The 15,321-nt window shown below is 36.7% G+C and overlaps 1 protein-coding gene across 1 annotated transcript in view; it reads right to left on the bottom strand.

Moving 5' to 3' along the window:
• The window catches only part of KIAA0319L (KIAA0319 like), a 48,803-nt gene that overhangs the window by 23,149 nt on the left and 10,333 nt on the right, over positions 1–15,321 (bottom strand). The window contains exons 3-4 of the mRNA XM_007439422.4: positions 6,840–7,531; positions 918–1,191 (exon numbers count right to left, since the gene is read on the bottom strand). Of these exons, the coding sequence (XP_007439484.1) occupies positions 918–1,191; positions 6,840–7,531 (966 nt within the window). The remainder of the gene's footprint in view (positions 1–917; positions 1,192–6,839; positions 7,532–15,321) is intronic.

Genomic DNA, 15,321 nt, shown 5'->3' with positions numbered 1-15,321 from the left:
GTTCACAGCAACAATAAAACCACAAGCACAGTAAAAATCATAAAAACAAAACAAAAACCTGGCACCTCAATCATCCTTCTAGGATGCCCCAACAAAACCACCCACAGGCTCCCATCACACTCTACCCCAGTGCCTAGAACTCAGACTTCTATAAAGGTATGAAATGTCAGTATTCTGAGTTGGAAATTGAGAAGCATTTTAAAGTCCAAATATGTGGTCAGAGCTCACAGAACCATAACTCTCTAGTATTTTGAGTATTTGTGTATAGACAATTAGCATTGAATCTGATAATTAAGTCTTGTTTCAGTTTAAGGAAAGCACCGCAACTCCCTTTAAGCAGTCCCCTTGCAACAGCCAGGCAAGGAAAGCAAATACCAGCCTGCCTTCAACATTCACAAAGAAAGAAGAGCAAGACATCTGCATGAGAGTACATCTGGATTTTAAGAAATTCCTCAAAAAAAGTCCGACCACTATTCATATTCCTGAGTACTGAATACACTGGTGGAGAGAGGGTTAATCTTTTTTTTTTTTTTTTTGCTACACTCAGGGGCTAAAGAATAAAAATGAGGATAACAGTTGCATACAAGGCTTTTTAAAACATACTGGGTCAGTAGAAGCTGAAACTAGAAAACAAAACATGTTCGCCTGCTTAATCAAGGCATAAGTATCACAAGTCTGATACAACCCCTGAATAATTTGTCTTCAGATGTGGTACAACAAAACCAAAAGAGTTATTTCAGTTTATGAACTACTGTAAGATAACAAGAGTTGCTGTTTTTTAAAAAGTACTGGAAGAAAAAAGTTCTCTCAAAGCATTGTTGACAAAACAAGCATTAAGAGAGCCCAGACTTTGGAACTTGGCCAAAAACATTTAAAGAAGGATGTATGGCATCTACTCAGCCAATATTTGTTCTTACCTGGTGTTGGGGCAGGAGTACTAGGTACCACAGCAGGATCTGTCAGAACTGCAGTCACACTATCGTTGGTAGGAGTGCCAGTTGGAGCAGGGGAAATTTGTGGCACCTTCCCAGAACCCTTTTCCAGAAGGCTGTTAGAAGTTGGGCTGGCTTTTTCTAAGGAGAAGGGCTGGCTGGAAGCATTGCTGGATGGTCTGGTTTTCTCAGAGTTCCCAACAGGGCTGGGGAAGATAGTTTCTGAAGAGGGATCTGGTGTAGAAGCTCCTGTAGGGGTCTAGAATTTGTGTGAGAGAGACAGAGAGCTTGTGAGAATGAACATCAATCACAAATCTTAATAAGTAACTTCATTCTCAATTCTTATATTAGAAGATTTCCTCAGTTCTGCTGCCCAGAAATTTCACCCCATTCATGAATCATAAACACTTCCATTAGACAGTAAAATTATTCCTGAATATCACTTAGTTAATAAATGTTCTGTTGTTTTTAAATCAGATTTCTAATGGCACATTTAACATGACATTTAAATTAAAAACATACAATACAATGCAATGCAATATAGCTATAACACTGTATTGTAAGAATTGTAACAGAATTTAAATTTTGTTTTTTAGGACTATAGCAAGGACTGTAGAAATATTTGCACTTTTGTACTAGAAATACTTATTATTTAATTAAATAACATTGTCTGTATATATCTCTTCAAGGAGAGAGTTCTAAAACTGTGGGATCACCATTGAGAACTCTTATTCAGAGTACTTGCCAGCCAGCCTCATAGTTAATATTCAAATTGGAGGCATATTATAGTATCAAACATATAACATTCCACTTCAAGAAATAAAGTTGGGCCAAGCAACACCTTTGTGGATTGTTACACAACAGGTGGGGTACATAAAATTGAGGTGCTTTAGAACACTGGTTCTCAACTGGGGGCCACATGGATATTTGGGGCCACAGGTGAAAAAGATGTAATGGGAAACAGCATATGCCAAGGGAGCCACAGAAAAGCAAAGTGTATTAGATTGCAAACATTATACTGTTGATGGCTGAAAACACACCAGTTACTGTCCCATGTCTGTATCCAGTAATGGGGCCTAGATGGGGGGAGGGAGGACACAGGAGAAAAAAGGTTGAGAAACACTACTTTAGAGGATGGCGATGATCGGGATGAAGATGATTAAAATTGGGATAGCAGAAATATTGAGACAATGCTAGCAATCTAAAACACAACAAATACAATTTTATTTTCCATTAACTCAAAAATTTATCATGCTTGCAAGCAGGATTTCCAGCTTCACAGTTAAGAATGTGAGTGAGGGGTTCATTTTAGTAATATATAATATTCTTTTACTCAGAAACTGATCAGACTGGTGTAAATAAATCTAAGGAACAGATGAAAACAATTTCCTTTCTTTCATCAGGAAATTCTTTCATCAGACCTTCCTCATTCCAATGGGTAGTCTGGAGCAGCAAGAACCGGACATTTCAATTTTAACTAGGCTTATTGCATATTTTCTTGATCCTTTTTGTATAGCATCAATCACATTCTTAGACTGAAGCATCCAGAAACATCTATAATCTGGACTTCATGTTTATAAAGAAAAATGCAGCATGTGTTATTGTGGTAGAAATAAATTATTTTTATTATTAAATATGTGATTTGGGAAGAGAGTTAGAATACAAAACTCTGGCTTAAAGTCTCCAATGAAAGAGCTTTAGACAGCAAGAGAAGGAGATTCTGCTATAGAGGCACTACCAACTGAACCCAAAACACTGAGCAAAACAGATATTCAATTTCAGATTGTAGGGTAAAAGATAGCACATGAAACCTGCTAGCAATTAGAATTGCCAGAATCTGACAAGACTCACTCCAATCTATAATACAAACACTAGTGGCAATATTCACCACTAGCTTTAGTGTACATTTGCCTAGTCATTATGTTTAGTTGTAGCATAAAGGGATCCTAACTTCTCCAAGATGCTCCTCATCTCTCCATTCTGTTCTGCCCATCAGTCCCTTGGAGAAAGCAGAAATCATAGTGCCCCCTTTGTTCTTAGGTATTTGCCTGCTATCTCATCAATTTTCACAAGCCAGTTTCAACAGAAAACCAGTCTTAACCTTTTTTCAGTCAAGTCTGTTAAAAAATTTCCAGCTGGATTTTCTCTATTCTTATAAAAAGAATGCATCGTCTCCTAGTTGGGACACCAGAAATAAACCTGAAAGTGCTATATCTTTGAAATGTATTCCAACTGTTACTATGTGGGAACTGCAGTTGCTCCTCCTAGCACAAACTGTCATCAAGGCAGTCCAGAATTTTCAGAGAAAACAGCACCAGGAGGACAAGTTGGAGAATATGTGGTATATCAACACAACAGAACAAACACCTATGTAGATCCAGAGCTAGTGATAGAAATAGTCCATTAGGCAAATTAAATATTCAAACTGCTTTTTTGCAATGTTTCTATACTGTAGTCCCTTATCAAGATATGTTTGGGATTGGGAACTGTACCAACAACACTTAAGAAACTGAGCAAATTCTGAATCAAAATAAAAGGGAGTCTTATCCAGCGTTGATTTAGATATTGACAAAATCACATGCACAGTACATGTGCAATACAATAAACAGAAATATAACTTTTTATAAGAGTTTGTTTTCTAGGAACTGTATTTTTCTAGCTTTCAAATTGCAATATTTCATTACTGGCAAAACTCAGTTTCCTTCCGTTTAATTTCTGAGACACTTTTTTGATGAACAGCCTTCACCATCAATTGTTACATCATCAAGGGCTCAATGCATATTCTGACATATCCAGAAAAAGACAAATACGGTGTGAATATGGTTTTCAGAAAATAGAGAAGGAAAACAGGATAAAACAGAAACATTTTTGCCACATCACAATATGAATGGGAGTCAGGAAAAACTGTATTCCATGAAGAGCAGAGATAATTGTTGCAATAAATGCCAGGAATAAAGCTAAAGCCACTATACTTCTATCTTAGCAACCATAGAATTTTGACAGGTTGCTTCTGCAGTCCTGCAGTGAAACAGCAGACAATTTGGTCAGCAAGCTATGCTTCACATTTCTCTTGCTGAATCAGTCACTGCAGTCAAGTTCAAACTTAGATACCAACGCAGGACTACTATAGCCAGATTTTGTGCAGAAATCACATAATTGTTAAGGTTGCATAAGCTCTACTTGGCTATATACCAGCATCCAGAACTGTAGATTTTTTATTCATGGAGGATGGCCAAAATAATTATTATATAATATTGGAAGGATAAGTACACTCATGAATTGCACTCATATTTGTACTCTGTCAACATCTGGATCAGGTATTCTCCACTGCCCACCTCCCTGACAAAAAGGGCACGGAAGAGAACTTTCAAGCAATCTGGTCAAATTTTTGTTCATGAGATATATTTTTAGATCTTTTCTCCCCCTACCACCTCGTTTTGGGTAAACTTTGGCATATTATGGATAAACATTGGCATTATATTATTTTGTTCATTCTGTTAGGTTTTTAATTTTTTGTTAATTAAACTGAGGCAAGAACAATATTCTTAAAAGTAACAGTGTGGAACAGGAAGTTATATACAGAATCTCCCACACTCTAAATTTAACTCTTGTAGTACGTTTTGAGATCACTTTCTCAAATGTTTCTTTTGCATGGAAGCTTCATTATCACATCTCTCAAAATATAGTTTTTCGCTGTAGGGCAAAATGTGACTCTTTCTACCTCTCACCTCAAACTAATGTGTTTATTACAACACTTTGGACATTGGTTATATTAAGGCCACGCAGAAGCTGTGACATGATAACCAACCGCACATATCAAGGTTTCCCTCCTTTCCTAGGCTTATTATGCGGAGATGAGTGTCTCTCCACTGATAAGAGTAGAATTATTTTAAAATTCTTCCATTTCCCTCAATTCATAATTTGCCCTTACAAGATAGGCCCTTAAATTACTGTAATCATTTATCAATCAATGCTGGTAGCTAAGAAAACTAACTGTATAGTTGCAGTCTTAAGTACAATGAGGGAAGGCACGTAAAGCGGGAACAAAAAGGGTTTTTATAATCCTTCAATCACTCTCGAAAATGCTCTCTCCTGGCAACAGATCTAAATAACAGCATGAAACTCTTTTTCTCCAATTCAGCAGTGAATTGGAGAACTCCTAGAATATAGAAATGGTACAACATTCTGCTATAAGGCCTCACTTTTAAGTTACCATGAGAAACAAAATAGCAAGCTTGCGACACACTTTAAAATTCAGGATCACAACTGAATCTTATATAAGGATAGGAAAGGCTGGTTTCCACATTTTCACATTCTAAAGAATTTTGCTTCTGAAAACCATAAGTTCTTTTAAAAGCTAAGTAATACAAATTTGCTATTAAAAAAGTCATAAATGAGTCTTTTCCTGCGTATCTTGGGAGCATGGGCTGGACTAGCGACAAAATATCATTATCAGAATATCAAGAGAAGACTGCCAATTCAGGATGTGGTGTGCTTCAGTGGGAATCGGCTGAAATGTGTATTTACTGCTCAGGTCAGGGAGGATTCAGCACAGGGAACAGAGTGTTATCTTTCTGTCATTCTAGAGCAACAAACTCTTATGAGAGGCCAGATGTTTATAATTTAAGGGGCATGTTGTTTATTAATGCATTGCTAAGACAGAAAAACTGAACGATTCCTAAATGACTAAAACGTCATGGGACAGCTAAGGGACAGCAGAGTCAACAACGACAAACCAGTGCCATGTAGCTGTTTCCCATATAAAATAGGCCATTTCTAAGTTTCCTGGAATGTCCTTTGGCTCTGGGCCACATCCTGTTCCTCAAGGTTGGCATGTCACAGCTACAATGTGACCCAAGTCTGTGAATACTGCACCCAGTTATATGGGGAGATCAGCTTTCAAGAGTCACATTCTGTTTACAATGGGCGAAGGGCCCCGATCCAACTGGGCTTCTGCAAAGTTGCAAAAACCTGGCTTTTTTGTAATGCCCTGGGGTAGGATGGATGAGTCTGTTTCCCAAAGGAAGTTTTCGGTAAGGAATAAGTTTGAATTATTCTCCTCCCCAATGTGCTATGGATTGTTTTGGTTTTGTCTGTTTGTTGTTAGCTGTTACTTATCCGATATTTTAATGCTATGGCATAAGCACCTAGAGTCATCCTAGGATTGAAGCCATACAGATTGACAAACAAACAAACAAATAAATATCCCAATTCAGTGAGCTTTTAGTGAAAGCTTTTACTATAGAACTGTCTGCAGCAGATATGATGGAGGTGCATTGCACACGCAAATTACAGTGAAAAAACTATATTTGACACAATCTGTTTTGGTAACAACTATCTGCAAAATTTGAAGCAACATGCCAAATAAATGGAAACATATCTATAGCTTTTAATAGTCCTGTTTGCTATTTTTGCCATGTGTACAGTCATGTTGATAAGCAACAAGCTTATTGTCAACCTTGCAACTGCAGAGGAGAATGGAGATCATTCTGACGGCTGCAAATTAATCCACACTTTCTGTTTAGTTCTAGAGCTGAAAACAAACCTGGGATTATGTTAGCAATTGTGTAGTCAAGTGTCTGGGACAGGGTCAGCCTTAACTTTAGAAAGACGTTGGGTCAAACCAGCACAGCCTTCCCTGCTTCAGTAATTGCTTAGATAGAGGTATGTATGATTCACCCAATTTTGTCAGGTTAAAGGAATACATACGCCACTATAATATAAAAGTCTATAATTGGAAGAAAACTATCCCTTATACATAAATAGATCAACAGAATATGGATTAACTGCTAAAAGTCAAGTGAACTAGTTGGGTAACAGTTAAGGGAGGGAGACAACAAGAGAGAAGAAATTTTGCATTGATACTGGAATTAGTATTAATTACTACCTTTCCCAGGATGCACTTACCAAGGAGCCACTCCCACCAAGCTCATGCCGTCTGTTCACGCTATCACTGTCAGAAGAATATGGGCTTTGGGATTTCAGTTCTTTTGAATCCTTACTATCTGGCAGGAGGGTTTTTTCTACCTCAGTATGGTTTCCTGAAAGGTTTGCTTCCAGGCCTGAAGACGGTGGTTCTGCAACATCCTGGTAAGTAGGTATTCTTTCCAAGTCTTCTAATGGCAATGGATGGTTTGCAGGGCTTCCATTGCTGGAGTCCATGTTTCCCTTTAGAGAATTTCCCCTGACATTTCTTAAGTGCACTCTGTGAGCAGGCAGCTCTTTGAAGGACCTCTGTATCCTTGATTTACTTTGATGTCCCTCCCTCCAGTTCAACCATTGGGGAAGATAGCCTTTCCTCTCTTTGGCAGGTTGGGAATCCATATCAAGATCAGATTTTGTTACAAAGACCATGATGGGGTCCACTGTGTCAGTTCTGATCTCCTGACACTTCTGAGAGGTGGTACAGTTCACCTGGATGCACATACTCCCCATGAGCCAAAAAGCATCACAGGCTGGGGTTTGACAGCAAGCAGCTTGACAAGAGTGGATAGAGTGAAATCCTTCCAGCAGCTGGAGCTGGACACCATCTGATGACCTCGAACGGCCCTCTTCCAGAGGCTTTCCTGAACGGCAAGCACTTCTGCTCCAGCTTCCATCTGCAAACAGAAGTAAAATTATAATAATTTTAAAGTAAAAACAGGCAAAACAATCACCACTGGTTGGTTTTCTGATCTGTAGAACAGCAACAAAGGTAATAAATCAATCAGTTTCCTTTTTTCCAACCAGAAACATGGTTGTTATTATTATTATATTTTTATCCCACCTTTTTAATTAGATTTTTGTTTAGCTCAAGGTGGAGAACACACCTGATACTCCTGCCTCCTATTTTTCCCACAATAGCAACCCTGTAGATGGGGCGGGTTGAGAGAATGTGACTGGCCCAAAGTCACCCAGCTGGCTTTCTTGCTTAAGGGAGGCCTGGAACTCATAGTCTCCTGGTTTCTAGGCCAGCACCTTAACCACTACATGAAACTCACTCTCTTATGTTCAAATGTTTATGTTTAAAATAAGAGGAAGAAAAAGGAAGCAGTACTGTATACCAGCTGTTCAGTGAAAATGGCAAAATGCTAAAAGGTAACAAAGAAAAGATGGAACTGCTCAACTTCTATTCTTGAACATACTATTATGGTGTCATAATACACCAACTAACAAGCCTGCTGCCTCAAATCTGCTAATTTGTTATGGAGTTGGGTAGCCTTATCTATCAAATAAATAAATAAATCAGTGTTTCTCAACCTTGGCAACTTTAAGATGTGAGGACTTCAACTTCTGGCTGGGGAATCCTGGAAGCTGAAGTCCATACTTCTTAAAGTTGCCAAGGTTGAGAAACACTGAAATAAATAATAAGTCAGTCTGGCCTAACAATAGATGAATTCCACCAATGGAAAAAAAATTGTTCCAGGAAGTTTATTCACTAGCTATATTCCTGAAGCTACAACATCCTACCTTTCAATACATCTTGTGCTTGCAGTAAGGCATGGAGATATTATCAAAAGCATTACACTAATTATTGCAAATCTGCTGAAGTATGTAGGCTTATTCCATTCCGAAATGAAACTTGCCATAACAGCAGTATATCACTGGAGTTATAACTAGTTCCTTTCTGTACAAGAAAATGTTGCCAGTGCCATTTTTAGGTGAGGTGATAAATTCCATCTATTTAGGTGACAAGTATATCCTCATTGATTAGGATTTTGTATCAGAGTAACAAAAATATGCTGCTCTTTCCTCGTTACATTAAAAAAGGATGAGCTCACACATGCATTATTTTACAGTCCGTAACTACAGCATATTTACTTGCAGAATATTGCTTTTTCCCACGGCACCAGGGTATTAAGAGGACTAGAATCCAAGAATAAAGACCAAACATAACCCTCCTACTCTCCAACATAAATCAATGGTGGTATTTTGTGTGCTATATGATGTGCTTAAAAAGATAATACAAAGAAATGCAAGTTATCTAGAGGACTCTGACTAAACAGGGCTGTTTTCAAATTCTAATCTGCTTGATCAGAAGGCTCCTTATCTTTATGCTTTCCCAGTTTTTTTGCAAGTCCTCTAGACAATGATTAAAAGGTCATTTTGCCCCAGATCAGGAATACTGATAACTAATTCACCTATATTCAACTGCTTTAGGATTCTTTTTGACTGCATTTATTATAATCTGGTAATCAGATAATGATTCAGTATCATAACAATGTAGTATCATTGTAATTAGTAATATGTAATTAACAGGGCAAACAATTCTGAACCACAGAAGAATGAGAAATTAGATGGACGTTAATAAACAAATTTAGATTTCTTTTGTTTCCTTCCTTCCCTAAGTATACTCATTAAAATAATTGTATGGAAAGGAAAATAGATCTGATTTCTCAAGAAAATAGATCTGTTCTTCCCACCTCTGTGAAATGACAGTCCTGTAAAGTTTTCTACCTCACCATCCTAACCTATTGCTAGGCATTCCTGCGCTGTCCATTCTCATCTCAAATAACTCCAAGAGGTTTTGCAACACTGCTCTTAAGAGACATTAAGTTGGCTGTATCTCCTTTGAGCTAACAAGATGGGAAAAGAGCTCCTCCCTGTACATATTTGAATATAAACTGATCAAAAAGTAAAGCATGACAAAAATTCTAGTTTAAAGAAATGGAACTACAGCCACCCCCACTCACAGATCCTTGACTGTCTGGAAGACCTTAAAGTGTCTGCACTTTTCCCCAGGATTATGTGGCACTTGTATAATCAACCATAGCCACTTATTTTCCTGACAACCATTCATGCTCCTGTACGCTCAAAGCATCTTTTGGAGTCTGAACCTGAAGTGCTGAACTGTCATACCTGGCTTTACATATTATTATTTAATATTGTATGTAGACTATATAATTATGTTACTACCATATAAAAGACTATTGAAGAAAAAAAAACTTGAGCACTATGATTTTGGAGCTGGTGTGTATTCAATTAATTGTCATGACATCCCATGTAGAATTAATTAGCTTACTAATCAGAAAGTCATAAGATACTTTGTCAAACTGAAATCCAGACGTATTACATCTATGGATTACAATAATGAACCAAAAAAATAGATGTTAGCCTCATAAGACTTTGTCTTGACAAATCCCTGCTGACTTCTGATAATTAATGCATTGTTTTTAATCTCTACTGTATAGTTTCTTGGATCTTCCTTTCAAGATACAGATAATACTTGGCTTCTCCTAGTCCCCTGATACTTCACCTGTTCTCCAGAATTACTCAAAGGATAACATACATAAAAGTTTGGCAAGTTTATTACTCTCTCTCTCTCAATTAATAAATTAGTTAATTAGGCCCTGGAGAGTTAAACTCAAAGGAAATAAATACACTATGTTTCTATCAGTCTCAAACTATGATCCTAGCTCTTAATCCTGTTTTTTATAGTTGCCTGATAAAACACATAACATCTTAGAGAAAATAAGCAAGAAGAGGAGTTGGTATACTGCTCCTTTCTCTTCCTCTTCCATAAAGTTTTGAACAAAAAAGTTTTTTTGGTTGTTCTTCCCCTCCTTTGTTAAACTCAGCTGATTCTGAACTCTAGCTTTTCTAGCACTCCCTCTACAATTCAAGACTTCTTCATCTGTTACTCTTTCTACCTCCTGCATGTAACCCATTTGCTTGCAGATCTGTGCTAAATTTTTCATTGGCTTTTTCTGCTATCCCCCCCCCCTTTTTTGCCACAGTGGAGTTGTGCTTTTTAAGGATTTCCTGTCGAAATGATATATTCAATTATATTTGGCTTTAGTTTCTTTGAAATTAAAAAAATTCCAGTGTTACATAAACAATTTCCTCCAATTGTTCATGCAACATGTTCATGCAACTTTCCCCCAATTAAATCTTCCCTAATGAATAAAATGAAGTTAAACTTGAGCTATGTAGAAGGAAGTTGTAAGACAGGAATTGGAACAGTAGGCAGCATATAAATGTTGGCAGATAAATAATGAATTTTCTGGAAGGCCTGTATGTGGCAGAGATTGTCTTCTAATATTTGCCAGAGTACTTAAAATCCCCTGTCACTACTACTTCATGTTTCCTTGAAAGATCTAGTTTTGGAAAGCATCCTTCATCTTGGTTGGGGAAGCAATGTAGGTATCAACAACCACATATTTTAATACAATAAATATATACAATTTTGCCAAGTTCATTCACTTGGATGTTTGAGGAAGCATAGATGTTTTTAATGTACAGTGCAATTTCACCTCCCTTTTGTTGTTTTAACAGCTGTATCCTCCAACTGCTGTATTCCAGTTATTCCACAAGAGCTCTCTCATTACTATGAAATATTTGCTTTCCTGTACTCAGAGTTTAAACTCATCCTGCTTGCTTCTTGTACTCTGAATATTATTGTACAGATAACAAAGGGTGTGAACTTTGTGAGCCAAGAGACATACCCACTTTCCTTTATAGTTTGCAAGACTTAGAAATAGTGAGTTCTTTACTTCACTATTTTCTTCTTTACAACACCAAAGAATTTAGTTTAATGCCCTCCTGATTAAGCCAAATATATTTTTATCAGTCCTGTGAAGTGCAACCCATTTTGTGCCAGCAGTCCATCAAGGATTCTTCAGACCACATTAACCTATCCAGGTTAGACAGACAAGTGATGACTGACAAACTTGGTAAAAAGAATGAAAGATGAAAAATAATAAAATAAAATAAAAATAAAAAGAATAAAGCCCCTCAATTTCCTGGCTTCAGTACAATATTATATGACTTTCTCCCTTATTACTTTTCATTGAAAATTTCACCAATTACAGATGGAAAAAAGTAATTGGGTGGTTTGGTATATGCATGCTTTAATTCTTTCCTGCTGAACACATAAGAGCATAAAAGCAAACTGAAAATTCAAAGAGGAAATGGTGGGATTACTAGTGTTTCCCCTGTCCTTTACAGAACTACCCTGGGATAAGTTTTCACGCAGCTCCAAAGGAGATGAGAGGGATTTTTTTTCTAGTGTAACTGAACTAGAAAGCACCTGAAAATGTTGTTCTTCTCTTCCCCCCTCCTGCTGCCTTTACTGCTGAATAATAGGCATTTTTCTTCTTTGCTATAGGAATAAGCATTATAGATTTTTCCTGCAGTTTTCAGTGTTGTGCTAATTATTTCACCAGAAGTTAGCTTCAGAAGATTTTGACTGAATCAAAATGAAATACAAAAATAGAGAGGCAAATATTAAATGGAAGGTTAGGCTTCTTTGCATATTCTTTCTTTCTTAGTTTCAAGTATCTGCTGTTATAATGGACTGGGAAGTTCTTGGTTCAAATATCACCTCAGTTAAGGTGGCCCTGGGAAAATCTTTCAGTATCATCCCTTATCCTCATTACAACACTAAGAATATTGACAATATCTCTTATAGGACTATTTTAAGGATGAAAAAATAAATAAATAAACAAAAAGCATTTTAATGTAGTGGGCTATAGAAATATTGCAAAAGAGTTCTGCGAAATGCACAAATTTGTTATTAGCATTACAGTAGGTCAATGAGTGCTCCATAATCTTTTCAAAACCGGAGGGAGGGAGGGAGTTCAAAATTCACATAAGTGACAACAGTAAAAGAATGCTCTTAACATTCAGGGAACTGACAGCCAAAATTTATTGTAAGAGATCTTTAGAGATCTTTCACATCAGTGCTCCAGCACATATTCTTTTTAAAAATGAGGCAAATTTAATTTGCAGCAAAGAACAATTTAAATTCTTACAAGATGTTGTATTTGTCAATTGCATTGATTAATCTATCAAGCAACCTAACAATTCATTACAGTGTAATTAAAAAGAGGACACAATATTCTTGCCAGCTTGGAGAAGGAACGGTAGGGAGGAAATGATAGGAAGAGCATTTGATTCCTGAATATAGTTAAGCAACACAAAATATTCCTAATGAAATTTTCTTGCCAGCTGCCTTATATAAAACATTTTAAAGTTTTTTGTGTGTGGCCGTTATCTGTTGTACTTGTCGTTAGCATTGGTCTCACTAAGTTGCAGTGTTTGTTTGTTTTGCACTGTGCTCTTACAGTGAAGTTTATCAATGCATGATGCGACAAAGGGGTTGTTTTTCAGCTGGCTTGTTCCAGAGCCTGATGTTGATTAGGGCTGAGAGAGAATGGCTGGCCCAAGGTCACCCAGCTGGCTTCCATATCTAAGGCTGGACTTCAACCTGAGTTTCTCTGCCCCAGTCCAGCATCTTAACTTGTATACCATGTGTCCACAACAGACAGATAGCATTTTTTCTCCTCATGTTTTGGCTGTGTTCATACAACATACTAAGCTACAAACAATAAAACCATATTATAGAAGAAATATATTTCTGAAATTTGTTCTGGGCTTGATGAACCTCCAAGAAAAAGGTGTTTAACAAACACCAGAGGAAAAGTCAAATAACAATTTACAGACTTGAAGTATGCACAGAGGAGAGCACTCAGGATGGGAAGATTGGTGTAAAGGACAGTGACAATTACTGTTCAGCTATATCTGATCAATCCACCAATGAAGCGACTGATTTTCAAGCCTTATGCTGAAGACCTGTAAAAGTATTTATTTTCTTACACGAACCCTCAATATGCTCTAGAAACTTTTCAAACTAAAGCAGTTTAGTTTGCTTTAATAAGACGATGATCACATAATGGCATGTTTAGACTGCTTGAATAACCAAGCAGGAAATAAGCTGGTCCATTAAAGAGCCATATCACAAAATCTCTTTGTTCACAGATTAGGTGACAGTTTTAATATGGGTCCTTAAAGGAGGGATGGGTGAGGAATCTTTTAAGCGCTGAGGGCTACACAAGATATGGGGTCAGGCTTCAAGAGCCTCATCTGTCAGTATGAATGCACACCTGCACAAAAATGTATACTACCTATCTCCATGGACACCTTGATGCACACATGTCCCCCAGATCTCTGCAGAGTTGTTACACGGAAGGAATAAGATACATGGTTTTCTACTTCCTAACTCAAGGAACTCAGTCGTATTGTTCCTACTACCAATGACAATGGGAATATAGCAATCTACATAATTTCTTTATCAACAGGAAAGAAGCCATAATATTCTCAATGGTAGCCTCCCAGTTCTGGAATGCAAGGTAAAACTGACCAGGATTAGCAGTATTTTATAATTTAGGTATAATAAAAATATTTTTATTAGCAATAACAATATAGAGGACTTCTGAGGGAGGCATGGTGAGCTAAACATATCTCCAGGAGAGCGGAGATGACAACTGTGGCAAAGAACCAAAGAACCAGTAAGTAGACAAACTCACAACCACGGCAGAGTCTTTTAAAGGACACTAAGTTCGCTAACCTAGCTTTCTAATCACTTTCGGAAATTACTTATCTAGCAAAGTTATTAGAGATCTTCGGAACAACAAGTTTGAAAAGCCACTGATCAACATTTCTGAATAAAAGAAAAATTAACTGTAAATTTAATTTAAACTTAAAAGAATTTAAAATAAACGGCAAAAAGCTCAATAGGATTTTGAACTAAAAAAGTTATAAATGAATTAAGGGTCCAAACAAATTTGGAACACTTAAACTTTTACTATAAGATTTTAAAACTAACTGTATAAAATGCACAGATTTTCAAGGGGACCAAAATTATTTTGTCTACTGTAAATCATAACAGAGATTAGAGACTTTATAATTGAAATTGGACACTAGAGGGACTAAAGATTCCAGGCAAAAAGAAAGAAAAAGTGTAAACTTGCTTTTGATTTTGATCAGTATTGGGATTTACAAAATGACACAAAATGCTATAACATTTGAAATATTAAAGAAGATCTTTGAAGAATGGGGCCAGAAATTAGTAGCCACAATATCAACCATAACAGTAATGATGTCTGCTTCTATGGATACTATGTTCAAAAGATGATGAAGGAATGACAGATGTAAAACAAATCTTGCTTGATGCAGAAATAATAGAATCAGAAATATTGGATTAAAAAAAAGTGTGGATTACAAGACAGAGAAGGCATTTAAAGTGGAAATACAAGTGACATGCCAAGAGAATGATCCAGATAAAGACTCTTTACCCTGATATACAAAAGAAGCTGGCTGAAGTTTTAAAAAGTATAGGGGAAATACAAATGATAAACCAAGAGAATGACCTGGATATTTTTTTATTGGATTTAACAAGAGGCTTGTTAAAGCTGCGAAGAAGCCTTTGCGATGGGACAAAGAAGAACTGAAGAAAGATCAAATCCTACAATAATATTTGAATGAATTAAAGATTAAGATTTCCAGAAGTAAAAGGAATATAAAGTTGGTTTATTTGATCAAGGTTAAAATAAGACATGTTTTTATAAAGTTCTGGCAACACTTTACCCTTTTTGTTGACACCAGGATTGAAAAGCTGACACCTTATAGA

This window comes from Python bivittatus, unplaced genomic scaffold (genome assembly GCF_059951505.1).
Source record: "Python bivittatus isolate LINGU-HERP-01145 unplaced genomic scaffold, Pbiv_v1 ctg000260_np1212, whole genome shotgun sequence".
NCBI classification, from domain to species: Eukaryota; Metazoa; Chordata; class Lepidosauria; order Squamata; family Pythonidae; genus Python; species Python bivittatus.
Note: the sequence above shows the minus strand (reverse complement) of the source record. Positions and strands in the feature narration are given on the sequence as shown.